Raw genomic sequence first — 15,548 nt, forward strand, 5'->3', positions numbered from 1 at the left:
TGAGGCACTGGATTTGATCCTCAGCACCACATAAAAATGAATAAAATAAAGGTACTCTGTCCATCTACAACTAAAAAAAAATATTTTAAAATACCTATACTTTCAAAATCAAGAAATTTTCTTTAATCTAAGTTTTCAGAGAATATCTCCTAGGCGCCAGACTATATGAAATGTGGTTAATGCCACTGATTTCAAAGGATTATTGACAGAGCTTTAAATTAGATAACATGCCTGACACATAGATGATACTCAAAAAAGAGATGTAATTTTAAAAACTTCTTCCATCTCTGGCCATGGTTTAAAGTAGCATAAATATTCAGGGAATACTATATGTTGCTAAAGTGACTAGGTTGAGTTTCACAAGGAGGTATTTCAGAATGACAGAGGGGAAAAGGAAATGGCATTTCAGGTAACGAGAATAACTTAGTGAAATCACAGATGAAAATATAAAAAGGCAAGTTGAAAAACAATACAATTAAAACAAAATCAATGTTAGGGACTTGAAAGCTCAAAAGAAGAACCAGAAGATGTCCAATGACATATAGAAGTTGGCCCATAGCATCATGTGATGAAAGCAGTCACCAGGGAAAATTAGTTAAAAAGTACTATGGGGACAAAATATTGAGAAAAGTTTGGAATTAGGATGCTCTTGTTATGATTAAGGCCTGGACTAAAGCAAAAATAGAAAGAAAAAAGGGAATAAATAGGAAATATTTTTTTAATGAAAAACAATTTACAAAGCTGTTTGATAACTGATGAAAGAATAAGGAGTCAGATGTTGAGACTAGAAGAAAACTGGTAATATTTCAAGGTCATATGAACACCCATGATGATATTCTCAAAGACTTGAATAGTTACAGGAAGAGAACTGAAGCAATCTTACAGATCTTGTAATCCAACACCCTCTTAAAAATAAGGAAAAATGACATCCAGAGAGAGGCATACAACTAGTGGCAGAATTTGAAGTTGACACAAGTCCAGTGCTTTCAACTGTGCCAGACAGCCTTGCCTTGGATGCAGTTTGGAATGAGAGAACACAATTTGGGATATTGAGAGTCTGTGGTGATAATGGGAAAAACACAAATGTCCTTTGAACAGACAATAGCCATTTTTCACTATGTTATAAAGACATATCACAAAGCAGAATTTATTTTTTCCTATGGAAACACTATACTTGGAAGTGGCATCACTGACCAAGGATTCAGCATCAGATAACTGGTTAATATTAAATAATAAGGTCATCCAAGTGGAAATGTCATGTGCTCAATTGGACATATGGGATTAGAGAAGCAGTTGTACAGCACAATTAATTGCATGGGCTCCTGTATATTTATTAGACCAGCAATGTTCCATTTCATAACTGATAATATATTTCAGAATAAAAATGTTTAATGAGTCCTATCCTATATTTTTCAGGGATAATATTTGGTATATTTATATTATAATCAGTAATTGTGACACATAAGGAGAATTAAATCAAAGCTCTGCCATATTTTCTGCAGGATGCAGCAGAATTTTATGAGTAAGCTCATTTCTGTAACAGCTGATGTGTAATTTCAGATTGCACCTCTAGGTTTCAATTGTGACAGCTGAATTACTCTGTAAATTTTCTAAGCTCTCCTGCCCAACAATAGAAATAATTTCTCAAGCTCTAAGACTAGTCAAATATATCTTCAATAATGAAAGGACTGCAAGCAATGCAAATGATCAGTAAGCAAAATGCACTAATGCTACCTCAAATGCTAAGATCTGCTTTATTCTAAGGTTCAAATCTTGCTTTATCAAGAAGTTAGCATTTCTCTTCCTAGAGAATCTATGAATCATTTTTTATTTATTTTTATTTTAGTAGCAAATGAAATATCTAATGTTAAAAGAAAAATTTAAACACATATGCTTTTTAATCTCAACAGAGGTAATATGAATTTTTAAACTATAGTAAACAATTTTTACTTTATATTATTCCTAACATATAATTTGTAATTATCCTCTTGGACAATTTACTGCTCATCATTATGAGGCCCCACAAAAATAAGACAGCATTTCAAACCTTTCAGCATATTTAAATAGTAAATATCCATGGTAACAGAGTACCCATACTCCAATTTCAGAAGTGGGAAAACACATTACTAAAGCAGACCTGATTTTTGTTCCAACATTGTAGCCACTAATGTACATTAACTGTGAGTAGTTGTGGATGGATTTCCAATCTAATCACTCATGAAATGAGTGAAGAAGCCAGCAATTAAAAATTTTAAAAGCCTGCCACATTGTAACATTATAGATGATAAGAATTCTAAATAAATCATATGAACTAAGCAGAAAATATATTTCCATTAATCATCAGGGCTCTATCTGATTATACTTTATTAAGAATCTTTGAAGTATGATTTTAAATACAATTTACAAACTTAAAAATGAGATTCTAAAGTATAAAAAAGACACAAAAATTATCACTGTGGTGTTATCTGTAATAAAAAATTGAAACAGAAGTAAACAAAACATTTTCACAAGTTCTGGCACATCTAACAGTAGGAATATCATGTAGTCATTACAAAATGTATTATGAAGAACATGGAAAAATTCATACGTTAAATAAGAAAATATTACAAAATTTTATCAAGAAGAAAGAACATTTCCTAACTCCTTCTATGAGGCCAGAGTTACCTGATACAAAGAAAAACAAAGATAAAAGAAAACCAGAGACTAATATCCCTTATGAGTACAGATGCAAAATTCCTTAAAAAATACTATACAACTGTGTCCAGGGGCTGGAGATAAGGCTCAGAAGTAGAGAGCCTGCCTAGCACATATGAGGCACTGGGTTCGATCCTCAGCACCACATAAAAATAAATAAATAAAATAAAGGTATATGTCTATCAACAACTAAAAAAAAAAAATAAATAAACTATATCCAGAAGCACATTAAAAGGACTATATACCGGGTTGGGGATGTGGCTCAAGTGGTAGTGCGCTCGCCTGGCATGAGCAGGACGCTGGGTTCAGTTCTCAGCACCACATAAAAATTAAAAAAAGATGTTGTGTCCACCGAAACTAAAAAATAAATATTAAAAAATTATCTCTCTCTCTCTCTTTAAAAAAAAAAAAGGACTATACACCATAACCAATTAGGATTTATTCCAGAAAAGTAAGGGTAGTTAAACATGAAAATCAACCAATGTAACACTACCAATTCTATTAATAGAATTCCAATCAATTCTATTAATAGAATGAAGAAGGAACACATATCATCTAAACTGATGCAGAAATAACATTTAATGAAATTCTATACTCTTTCATGAAAAAAAAATTGTACCAATTGGAACAAAAGATAAATTCCTCAGTATGATATAGGGTGCTTATGGCAAAAAATAAATAAATAAATTTCTCCCCTGAGATGAGAAAAAACACAAGATCCTCCCACTCTCATCAATTCTATTCAACACTGTATGATCTAGCCAGGGCAATTAAACAAGAAATAAAAAATATCCAGATTGAGAAAAAAGGAAGGAAAAACTATCTCTATTCACAGATGACATGATGTTAAATGTAGAAAAACCTGGAGAATCTATACAGGGAAAAAACTATTAATGCTAACAAACAAGTTCAGCAAAGTTGCAGGATACAAAATCAGTATACAGAAATTAATTAGACATCTTTAAACATATATACACTTGCAATGAACAATCTGAAAATGAAATTAAGAAAATGGTACCATTTATAATAATGGCACAAAGAATAAAGTATTTAGGAATACATTCAACCAAGGAAGTATAAGAGTTGGGCACTGAAAACTCTAAAACATCACTGAAAGAAATTAAAGGAGATGAAAATAAAGACATTCCATCTCATTTCTTGGATTGGAATATTTAATACTATTAAGATGTCAATACTCCCCAAACTGACGTATGGATTCAATGCAATCTCTCTCAAAATTCCAACTGCCATTTGTAGAAATGGATAACCTCGTCCTAAAATTCATATAGAATTGGGAGGGACCTCCAAAAGCAAAGCAATCTTTATAAAGAAAAATAAAGTGAGAAAACTCCCACTTTCCATTTTGAAAGCTTACTACAAAACTGTAATTTAAACAATGCTGTACTGGCGTAAGGACAGACACACATATTAATGGAAAATAACTGAGAGTCCAAAGATAACCCTATTTTGGACAGGGTGCCAAGACTGTTTAATGAGGAAAAAATAGTCTTTTCAACAAATGGTGCTGGAACAACTGGAAATCCACATGCAAAGGAATGAATTTGGACCTTTATTTCATACTGGAAAGAAAAAGTAATTCAAGATGGATCAAAGACCTAACTTAGTATAAGAACTAAAACTCTAAAACTCAGAGGAAAACAGGTGAAAATCTTAATGATACTGGATTAGTCTACAAATAAATTAGACTTCAAAATTCAAAATGTTTACATAAGATACTATGAAGTGAACAGAAACTATCAAGTGAAAAGACAATCCACAAAACAGGAAAAAAAATTGTAAATTATATACCTGATAAAAGTTTAGTAGCAAAAGAACTCTTAGAACTAAAAGATAACACAATTTAGAAAACAAGTAAAGGACTTATATAGAATAGCATCAAAGATGATGTACAAACAGCCAATAAGCACAGGAGAAGTTGTTCAACACAATTAGTCACTAGAAAAATATAAACAAAACTCACAAGAACATAACCACTTCACACCCAGTAAGACACTATAATCAAAAGAAAGAATACCAAGTGTAGGCAAGAATGTGGAGAAAGTGAAACTTTCATACACTGCTGGCGGAAATGTAAAATGAGGCAGCTACTCTGGAAAACATTGTTGGCAGTTCCTCAAAATGTTAAAGAGTTATCATATAAAGTCTTTTTTTTTAAGAGAGAGTGAGAGAGGGGAGAGAGAGAGAGAGAATTTTTAATATTTATTTTTTAGTTCTCGGCGGACACAACATCTTTGTTGGTATGTGGTGCTGAGGATCAAACCCGGGCCGCACGCATGCCAGGTGAGCGCGCTACCGCTTGAGCCACATCCCCAGCCCCATATAAAGTCTTAATAATGGTGACCACGGTAGAGTGAGACTTTGAGACTTTTAACTTCATGTCATTCTGTATTATTTGATATTTTAAGAATTTTCTGAAATAAAATATCTGATTCCTGTTTTGGAATATCACTTCAAGTATTCAGTTTTCAAATATAGTAAGCATTCAAGCTTATTTGTGGAATAAAACATTTGCTGTACGAAAGAAGAGCTCTTGGAATGTTATTGCCTTTTATAATCAGTAAAAAGGATGTAGGGGAAACATCATCTATATTTTCTGATAGACTGTACTCATTATAAGGCAGCATTTTCAAACAATTTGCCACAAAACCATTTTGTATGGTATACATGCCATGAGAAAAGTTTCAGGTGAAAAAAATGTCTACAAAGAGAATACAAAATGAGAAATTATATTCCATTTCTGATAACAAAACCAAAAATTATGTATTTATGGTAATAATGGTTTATGGCATTAGATACATAAGGTGACACTGATGTGTGTCCTATGAGGACATAAGGCTATCTATTACAAAGCAGGGAGAATAAATGTGCTTGGATTCATGCATAGAAAAGTACTGATTATTTTGTAAACAAAAACCTACAAAAGGGGCTGGGGCTGTAACTTAGTGACAGAGTGCTTGCCTAGCATGCATGAGGCACTGGGTTTGATCCTCAGCACCACGTAAAAACAAACAAATAAAATAAAGGCATTCTGTCCATCTATAACTACAATTTTTTTTAAAAAACCTACAAAAGGATTATCTATAGCATCATAAGGCTAAAGGATATATTTGCAAAAATAAAAAATACATATTTCATTGAATTCTCAACCTTAAAATGTGTTGTCAAAGAATCCCCCGATCTGGAGATTGTAGAAAAACTTACTTTGAGGTAGAAATTAAAAAAAGAAAAAGAAAAATTGTACTTGTATTTATATAGTAACAATGTCAATTAAAGAAAAAACAAAGCTGGGCATGGTGGCACACACCTGTAATTCCAGTGGTTCAGGAGGCCGAGATAAGGGGATTGCAAGTACAAAGCCAGCAACTTAAGAAAGACCCTGTCTCAAAATGAAATATTAAAACCAAAAGTGCTGGGGATGTGGCTCAGTGGCTAAGTGCCCCTGGGTTCAATCCCCAGTAAGGGGGCAGGGAGATGACCAAATACCTACCTGCCATTCAAATTCACTATCTGACCAATCCCAGTAAGTACTAATAGAAGAAGACACATCACTGCAGACACTCCCCTCAGGGAACAAATCAAAAGAAGTGAAGTCTTGATCATCTAACAGGGAATAGCAATCATCTTGATCTCCAACAGAAACTGATGAAAACAGCTCCTCACTGCATTCCGAGCTGGCAACACTTGTTCCACACGAAGTTAGGTTCCACCTTTAAAAACATAACATAAAAGAAATCATGACAGCGACTACAGTCCACACACTTTGAAGTTATTAATAGGAAACATTTATGAGGAATGTATTTTTAGGTAATATAATAGTGTGATTATTTTTAAAAAGCATTTACATTTTAAGAAAATATACTAAAATATTTATGAGTAAAATATGTCTGGGATTTGCCTCAAAATAATAAGAAAGGAGTTGGGGAATAGGTTAGAAATATAGATAAAGCATGATGCCATATGTGAATAATTGAAGCTGGGTGATGTGTACAAAGGGTTCAGTATACTAATTTCTTTTATAGCTGTCTGAAAAACTTTATAATAAAACATTTTAAAACAAAAATATATTTAAATTAGTAATGAAGTAGAACCTTCTTCCAAAACAAAATATATAACACAGTGGGTATGACTAAGCCTTGGAGTCAGAATGAGTACAAATTCTTGCTCTGTCATCATCTGCTAGCTCTTTGATCTTAAGTAAATCACAACCTTTCCAAGCCTACGTCCTCATCTTTAAAATGGAGTTATTGTGAGCAGTATATAAGAATGCATACAGAGAATTTAGCACACATAAAAAGTGCTCAATACATGACAGCTATCATTACTAAATTAAAGGACGAGCATAGCCAGTTCGTGGCAGAGAAAATCACCAACAACGTACACAGGAAGAAGTTTAAGAAGTGGTTGTTATATTTAAATAACTTTTATATATTAATGTTACACAGGATCACTGTAGAGATGCTGGAATAAAAAAAAAGAGTAAATATGTTTAAAAGGTCCTATAGTTCCACTATCCAGCAACAGCTAGCCTATAAAATTTTGTAACATTTTTCTAGATGCATATATATATTTTTTACAGAATTGGCAGTTAGCCTACGTATACATATATGTGTGTTAGTATCTTGTTTACACTGAATATTATATACTGGACATTTTTCTAAGCACAAGTTGAATATCCCTTACCTAAAACATTTAAAACAAAATGGGGACCAGAATTGTTTCCATCATTTCTAAAATTTTGAATTATTTGCATATACATAATGATATGTATTGGGGATGAGACCTGAGTATAAAAATGAAATACATTTGTTTCATATACACTGTAAACACATATCCTGAAAGTAATTTTATACAATATTTTTAGTGCACCTATTTTTTTTTGTCTTGAGGTACTAGGCACTGAGCTATATCCACACCCTCTTTTACTTTTTATTTTGAGACAGGGTTTCACTAAATTGCTAAGGCTGGCCTCAAACTTGCAATCTTCCTGCCTCAGGCACTGGAGTAGGCGAGATTAGAGGCATGTGTGTAGTGCATGCAGGTAGTGCACCTGTATTTTGACTGCATTCCATCACGTGAGGTCACAGTGGAACTTTCCACTTGCTATGTTGAGTTGCCATTCAGGAAGTTTCAGATTTTGAATTTTTACATTAGGTATACTCAACCTGCATATTATTTGAAACTATTTTAATATCAATATAATATTATATTGATTGAATGAATCATAACTTATTTACCTTATTTCCCCAATAACAGATATGTAGACTGCTCTCTGTTTTTATATATTACACATAACTCAGAGATAAGCTTTTTGTTTATAATTATTTATCCAAACATCAATACTCCCAAGATAGACTGCTTGAAAGTACTGAGTCAAAGAATATAAACACTCCTAAGGGCTACAGTACATTTAGTCAAATACCTTTTTGAAAGGCTGCATCAATTCATATTCCCCAAGGCAACATATAAATATGTTAATTTTGGGCTGGGGATATAGGACAGTGGTAAAGTACTTGTCTAGCAAGTGGAAGGCCCTGGGTTCAAGCCACAGTACCACAAAAAAAAAAAAATCAAAACTGAAATAAGGTTCATCTCACCATAACCATAACAGCACAGAAATCTTCATTTAAGAAAACTTTTACCTATCTCCTGGGACAGAAATATTTTATTCACATTTTTATTTGATTATCAGGATGATCAAAACTTTAAATATGTATCAGCTATTTTTCTAATGGTGTTTTTCTTTGTGTTAAATGTTTTTATCTATTGATTTCATGAATTCTTCATGCATTAAGAATATTAAGATTTTTTTCATGTACTATTTGTTAAAGGGATTTTGGGGTTTGCCTTTTTTGTTGTTGTTTTATGGTCTTAAAAATCTATGAAATTTACTGGGCATGATGATACATGCCTATAATCCAAGGCTTGAGAAGCTGAGGGAGGAGGATTGCGGGTTCAAAGCCAGGCTCAGCAACTTAGCAAGATCCTAAGCAAGCCCTGTCTCTAAATAAAAAATATATAGGGGGCTGGGGTTGTGGCTCAGTGGTAGCATGCTTGCCTGGCATGTGTGAGGCACTGGGTTTAATCCTCAGCACCACATAAAAGTAAATAAATAAAGGTACTGTATCCATCTACAACTAAAAAACAAAGTTTAAAAATATATATAGAGAGAGGGGGGGGGGGCTCAGTGGTTAAGTGCCCCTGGGCTCATTCCTGTTACCACTCCCCCCCCCCCAAAAAAAAAAACGGTATAAAATTTGTTTTCTTTTGTAAATTTCCACTAGTTTCATATCATTAATGAGATAATGAGATCTTTTTCATTGCTTTGCTAGTAGAATAGGGAATTAATTCTGAAGATAATGATTTAGTATTTCCAATACTAATAAGCTACTGAACTAATGGCTTCCTGAAGAAAAGCCTATTATTTATCTATTATTAGGTTGTTCCTCATCCTTCATTAAAAACAGATTTTTTGAATTATAAAATTTTTTAACTTCCTTCTCTGCCTTTTTTGAAGTAGAAATTGAATTCAGGTGCACTTTACCACTGAGGTACATCCCCAACCTTTTATTTTTAATTTTGAGACAGGGTCTTGGTAAATTGCTGAGGCTGACCTCGAATTTGAGATCCTACTGCCTCAGCCTCTGGAACTCTGGGATTACAGGAGATGACACCAACCACAGCCTTTCCTTATTTTTCATAGCTAACATTAAATTCAGAAGTTCATGATTTAACAAATTTGGAAAACTCAAAAAAATGTATGGTATCTATTTCTGTTGAGCTGACAGTAGAGTTGAAATGTGCAGGAGCCTGTATAGACACACTCAACTATTACAGTTCAATAAATAAAAAGCACATGTTGATAATTTGTTACAAATCTATCATTCATCTAAGAATTATAGAATACTATGTAGTATTACTTAGTTTCATTGTATTCTTGCTGTGTGGGCAGTATCCTCATTTAAAAAAATTAACAAACTAGTAGATTTAACCAAATTGCTCAGAGCTTACAATAAAAGCTCTAAACCTCAATCATAAGTGCTCTCCTAGACACAGTAAGCCAGTTACACTGAGCAAACTATTTTCTCTTCAAACTGCATGTCTTCAAATTGCTCATGACTTTCCCCCCTTTATTCATTCACCCATTCAGCAAACATTTAGTCAGTATCTTCTGTGTGCCAAATACAATGTTCACTGTTAGGAAAAGCTGTTAGATAATTGTTTTTTAATTAGAATTTCTTTTCAGCTTGTAAAAATTCTGCTGAAATGTATTTCCCTCAATGAGTAATAACATACCTTTTTAAAAAGCTATGTCACATTTGATAATCTAACCATTAGTTTACTGGGAAGTTAGGGATTTGCTTGGTTTTGTGCCCTTACCATAAGGCAAAATTAGTATGTTTCTCAGCCTTTCAGATTTATGACTATGTAACAAGGTTTTAGATAGTCTCAGAAGCCTCTGTCTTTTTTATTATCAGTGGCAAGTAAACTGGGCTTTTTACTTTACAAATCATTTACAAAATAGAAAAAAAAGTATTTTTATTACTAATGATTTTTTAAAAATTCTTTATCTTCTAATTTATAATATTGTTTTATTATTATTTTAAAGCAGTGTGGATAAAAACATAGCAAGAAATACTTTTATCCATTTCTGATATGAGTATAAATTGATACAACCCTTTTGAAAATCAATTAGTAGTATATGCATACCAAAAACATTAAAAAGGTTCTTTCTTAGCAGGGTTTGGTGTCACACTCTTATAATCCAACCCACTTGGGAGACTGAGGCACAATGATTACAAGTTCAAGACCAGCCCCAGCAACTTAATGAGACCTTTTCTCAAAATAAAAAATAAAAAGGGCTGGGATGCAGTTCAATGGTAGAGTCCCATGCGCCCAATCCCAAGTGACACCCTCCCCCCCACCAACGAAGGTCCATACCTTTGGACTCCATTAACTTATATTCTAGGAAATCTATTCCTTTCCCCAAATAGAAATTTAGAAAAAATAAATTTCAAATATGTCAAAAATATCATTTATATTGGGCTGGGGATGTGGCTCAAGTGGTAGCGTGCTCGCCTGGCATGCGTGTGGCCCGGGTTCGATCCTCAGCACCACATACAAACAAAGATGTTGTGTCCGCCGAGAACTAAAAAAAAATAAATTTTAAAAATTCTCTCTCTCTTTAAAAAAAATACCATTTATAATAGCAAAAATGGGAAAATAAATGACCTTAAAACCTGGGGAATAACTGTCATATCTCAATAATAGTATTTTTGTAATCATTTTAAAAATCACATTTTCAGATGATTTGTTGAAAAGGAAAACATTCATCTATATTAGTGCAAATAAACAAATCACAAATAGTATATGTGGCCTGATAGTGATTTTTAAAAATTACATAGGTTAAGCATCACTAATCTGAAAATCCAAAATTTGAACCTTTCCAAAATCCATTCAACTTTTTGAATGTTGACTTGACACAACAAGTGGAAAATTCCACTCTGACCTTGTGATGGGCTGCAGTCAAAATACAGGCACACTAAAAATAGTGTATAAAATTACCTTCAGGCTATGTGTATAAGACACATGTGAAACAAATGAATTTTGTGTTTACTCTTGGGTCTCACCCCCAAGATATCTCATTATGCACATGCAACTATTCAATAAAAAATGAAATCTGAAACACTTCTGGTCCCAAGCATTTTAGATAAGAGATACTTAAAACCTCTATCTGTACAGAGAAGGGACATTAAAAGTAACATTGAAGTGTTGACAAATTGTTAACTCTGGGAAAAGGGATCATGAGTGGTCTTCATAGTTTTAATATGCCTTCAACTTTCTATTATGAGCTTTTATAATAAAAATTTAACTGTGATTCACTTTGACTGTTCTGACAGCTTTCAATGAATGTTCATTGTAGGCGTAGCACTGAATCATTCAAATTTACAAGCTCTTCCATCTTATTCACTAAGGGAAACCTGCCTAATACTAAGGTTCTAGATATAACTATAACATTACTCTCAAAGGAGACTTTCTCCAAAAAGTGTACAAGAAAAAATGTTGACAAGAACTCCAATGAAATGGTGTTTAACTCAATAACTAGGCTTCCTGCCCCAATTTTTTTTAATTTAAATTTTTTTAGTTGTAGTTGGACACAATACCTTTATTTTATTTATTTTATGTGGTGCTGAGGATCGAGCTCAGTGCCTTGTACATGCTAGGCAAGTGCTCTACTGCTGAGCCCCCCAATTTTAATTTAAAAAAAGACAAGAACACTTCTTTGCAAGGTTTTTCAGCAAGAATATACAGACTAACAATTTTCAGTTGTATTTTGATAAGTAGCTATTTAAATGTGGAATAAAGGAAAGGATGTCCACCATGTACTCATTCCTCTGTAGTTCTTTCCTCTTTCAGGTGGATCTCTCAGGATGAGAATCCAGCCAACAGGTACTGTCAAAGTCAAAACTGTCAAGCTGATCAAGGTCACTCCAAATCCATGCTATACATTCTTTCTTAGAGGACAATCCCTCATCATCATAAGTATTCATCTTTGAATCCTTGACAGAATCCCCACATAGTCATCCCACTCTGCTTCTCCTTTGGATTCTAACAGGTCATCAGGGTTCCAATAGGGAGTAGATGGCACAACCCACTTCTCTATTTCCCATAAGTTTCCTACTGTCCTCCCAGCTACCTTAATTGTCTTGAGATCATTACCCATCTTCCTTACTCCTTCTACTGTCTTAGAAGTTAAAAAAAATCCTGTGCCATTTCTTTTTTTTTAAGTATTTGTTTTTAGATATTGATGGACCTTTATTTTATTCATTTATATGTGGTGCTGAGAATTGAACCCAGTGCCTCACACATGCCAGGCAAGTGCTCTACCACTGAGCCACAACCCCTCCTGTGCCATTTCTAAGGTCAATCCTTCATTTGGGCTTCTGAGTTCACCGTATCTATCTCCACTCATCTCAATCTCTCTTCTGTTTTCAACTTCTCCCTTTCTATGGCCTGCTCCAAGGAAGCTAAAATATCTATTATTGGAAAAGAAAAACTAAACAAAAAAAAATTATCATCCATTCCCTGCTAGATTTATTGAAAAACTCCCACTCTTTCAGCCATTAGAACCTGTGCTTTTACTACTATCACACTACTAGAAATTCTGTTGATTACTCTATTATGGTTTGGATATGAGGAATCCCCACCCCGCAAAGCTCCTGTATTAATGCAGGAAAATATTCAGAGGTGAAATGGCTGAATTGTGAGAGCTGTCACCTAATCAGTACATCCTAATTTGTGTGAGCTAGGTGGTAACTGTAGGCAGGTGGAGTATGGCTAGAGGAGGTGGGTCACTGGGGGTTAACTTCCCTGTGATCCCTTCCTCTGCTTCCCGGCTATCATGAATGGAGTACCATGTCCTTCCATCATGAGGTTCTCTCTCACTTGGGCCCAGAGCAATGGAGTTGGCCCAAAACAGACTGAACCTCTGAAACCATGAGTCCAAATAAACTTTCCCTCTAAGTTATCCTTGTCAGAAATTTTGGTCAGTGACAAAAAGAGGACTAATACATACCTCCAAGTCTATTATTTCTAGCTTGGAAATTTCTCCAAAGCCTGAGCCCCATTCTCATTTTGTCTCAAGTCCCTAAACCAAATTCCTCCAATTTGTTTCTCCCACCTGTAACCCACAGTTCTTCTGCACCTCCAATTCTATACCTAGATAGTAAAACTGTGTGTGGTATAAAAGATACACAATAGGGGCCAGGGATGTAGCTCAGTGGTAAAGCACTTCCTTAGCATGTGTGAGACCCTAGGTTCAATTCCTAGCACTGCCAAACAATAACAAAAAAGGAAACACAATAGTATTGGAATTTTTCTGCTTAATTGTGGTTGAAAATGGGGCTCTAAAATCTCATCACTGAGTAACTGATTTATTCAATAGTTCATTTCATACCCTGCAGGTAAGGTGTACAAAAAGTAAGGCACTGTCCTCCCACACACTTTTCACAATTGTTTAATGTCATAGTACTAATGCAGTCCTGAAGGATGAAGAGAATAACATACTTCGTAGTTAATATTAACTTCTGTCATCTCACAATTTAATCATAGGACCTATCAGTATCATGAAAAATTTTCCAATCTGCTAAATGACATCTGTTTTTGGTGATGGGAGTGGTTGCAGCAGACATAGCTAGTATACAAAAAAAAAAGTCCTGATGCTAATTCAAGAGGAAAAACACCATTTACATCAGAAAAACCCTGTCCCAAAAACCACAGAGAATGTCTTGAAAACATGCCCACACAAATTAATATTTTATATATATATATATATATGTAAACACTGACATTTCAATTTTCTTTTTAAGTCTTAATTTTTTAGCTAATTTAAATTTATTCTATTTTTCCAAAATTCTAGAAAAACTCAATTAGTTCTTAAAATTCTAAAAGATGTGATTTCCCTCCTTTTTTTATTTGTTTTTTTTAAGGTAATGTCTCCTATGTTGCCCAGCCTGGTTTTCTGGTCTAAGTTCTGGTTAGGGGACAGACAGATGAGGATGGTGGAAACATGAGGTTAAGAGAATAATTCTATAAAATGGGCTCACTGTGCTGACCCCACATGCTTTCTTTGCCAAAAAGCAATTTGCCTGCAGCCCTGCCTGGCCTAAGTGGACAGGATATGTCACATTCCTCAATAAACCACCTGTTATCTGTAAAGAAATGTAAGCAGGAAATATTGTTGATAAAAAGAACCCAAGTTACTTTGAAGGGAAACTTTTGTGGCCCTCTTCACAAATCAGATCCTAGAAGATAAGGATAGTTCCTCCTGACCATAAAACATGTAAAAATGATTAAGAGTCCAATTAAAACTACTCATCACAAGCCAGGGTATCATAGAGTTGTCATGCAACAGGCATTTGAAAGTCTGATGTCAACCTGCTGTCAGTCAAAAGTCAAGAGGTGGACCTGGGCGGGACTCTCTGGAAACTTATCTGGGATCCCCAATAAAACTGGAGTCCAGGAGAGGCACATTGTTTCTCTCCTCTCTGAGAGGACCCACTCCCTCCCTTGAGAGTTTACCCTTTCCCTTTTCCTATCCCTTTTCCTATTCCTTTCCCTTTTCCTATCCAACAGTGACCCTCAAATTCTGCCCCCACTTCAATAAACTCATTCCTGTTACTCTGAGTGGCATGTCTGAAATCTTTGTGACTAGATTGTAAGAATTAGGGTTTGAAGGGTGGGTCTTCATACTGTCTCAGTTTTCTGGAAGGCCCCAGCTTCATAACATTCTGAGCTCAAGTGATTCTTTCCCTCAGCCTCCACAGTAGCTGGTACTACAAGAGTACATCACCATACCTTGATAGAAAATGAAAATTCTTCAAAAAAATGGTTATGTCCCTGTAATTTATTTTCTACTGAACCTAGATCAGTGACACACCAACCTATATCAAACATGATTCTAATGTGCACACATGTATTCAAACTTAGGGACCAGTATTAGTTCCATGACTCTTGGCTAATGAAGATTGGAAATAGAGCTCATTCAAGTAAATGAGTAGGCACAATAGTCATAATCACAAGGTCCTTATCAAGGGCATTAATTAAACAATCTCCCTATTTTCTTACCGATAATAAGGAAGAAGCCAATTAAAGGTAAACCAAATATCTACGCACTGACAAGCTTTCTATTTTCAATAAAACTTGTTTTACAGTGACTAAACCCAAAGCAGAATTTTAGTACTCGACTATTCACATCTGATTTTTGGAATGTTGCTTGAATTGGCAAATGATGTGATATGAAGAAAAAAAGTGACGCATACAACTCCAAAATAAAA

At 34.3% G+C, this 15,548-nt stretch overlaps 1 protein-coding gene across 2 annotated transcripts in view; it reads right to left on the reverse strand.

Moving 5' to 3' along the window:
* The window catches only part of Fam199x (family with sequence similarity 199, X-linked), a 31,534-nt gene that overhangs the window by 13,103 nt on the left and 2,883 nt on the right, over nt 1-15,548 (reverse strand). For both annotated transcript variants that reach the window (XM_005323394.5, XM_021725230.3), the window contains exon 2: nt 6,203-6,422. In XM_005323394.5, coding sequence (XP_005323451.1) covers nt 6,203-6,422 — 220 coding nt within the window. The remainder of the gene's footprint in view (nt 1-6,202; nt 6,423-15,548) is intronic.

The sequence above is a fragment of the Ictidomys tridecemlineatus genome, chromosome X, assembly GCF_052094955.1.
Source record: "Ictidomys tridecemlineatus isolate mIctTri1 chromosome X, mIctTri1.hap1, whole genome shotgun sequence".
NCBI classification, from domain to species: Eukaryota; Metazoa; Chordata; class Mammalia; order Rodentia; family Sciuridae; genus Ictidomys; species Ictidomys tridecemlineatus.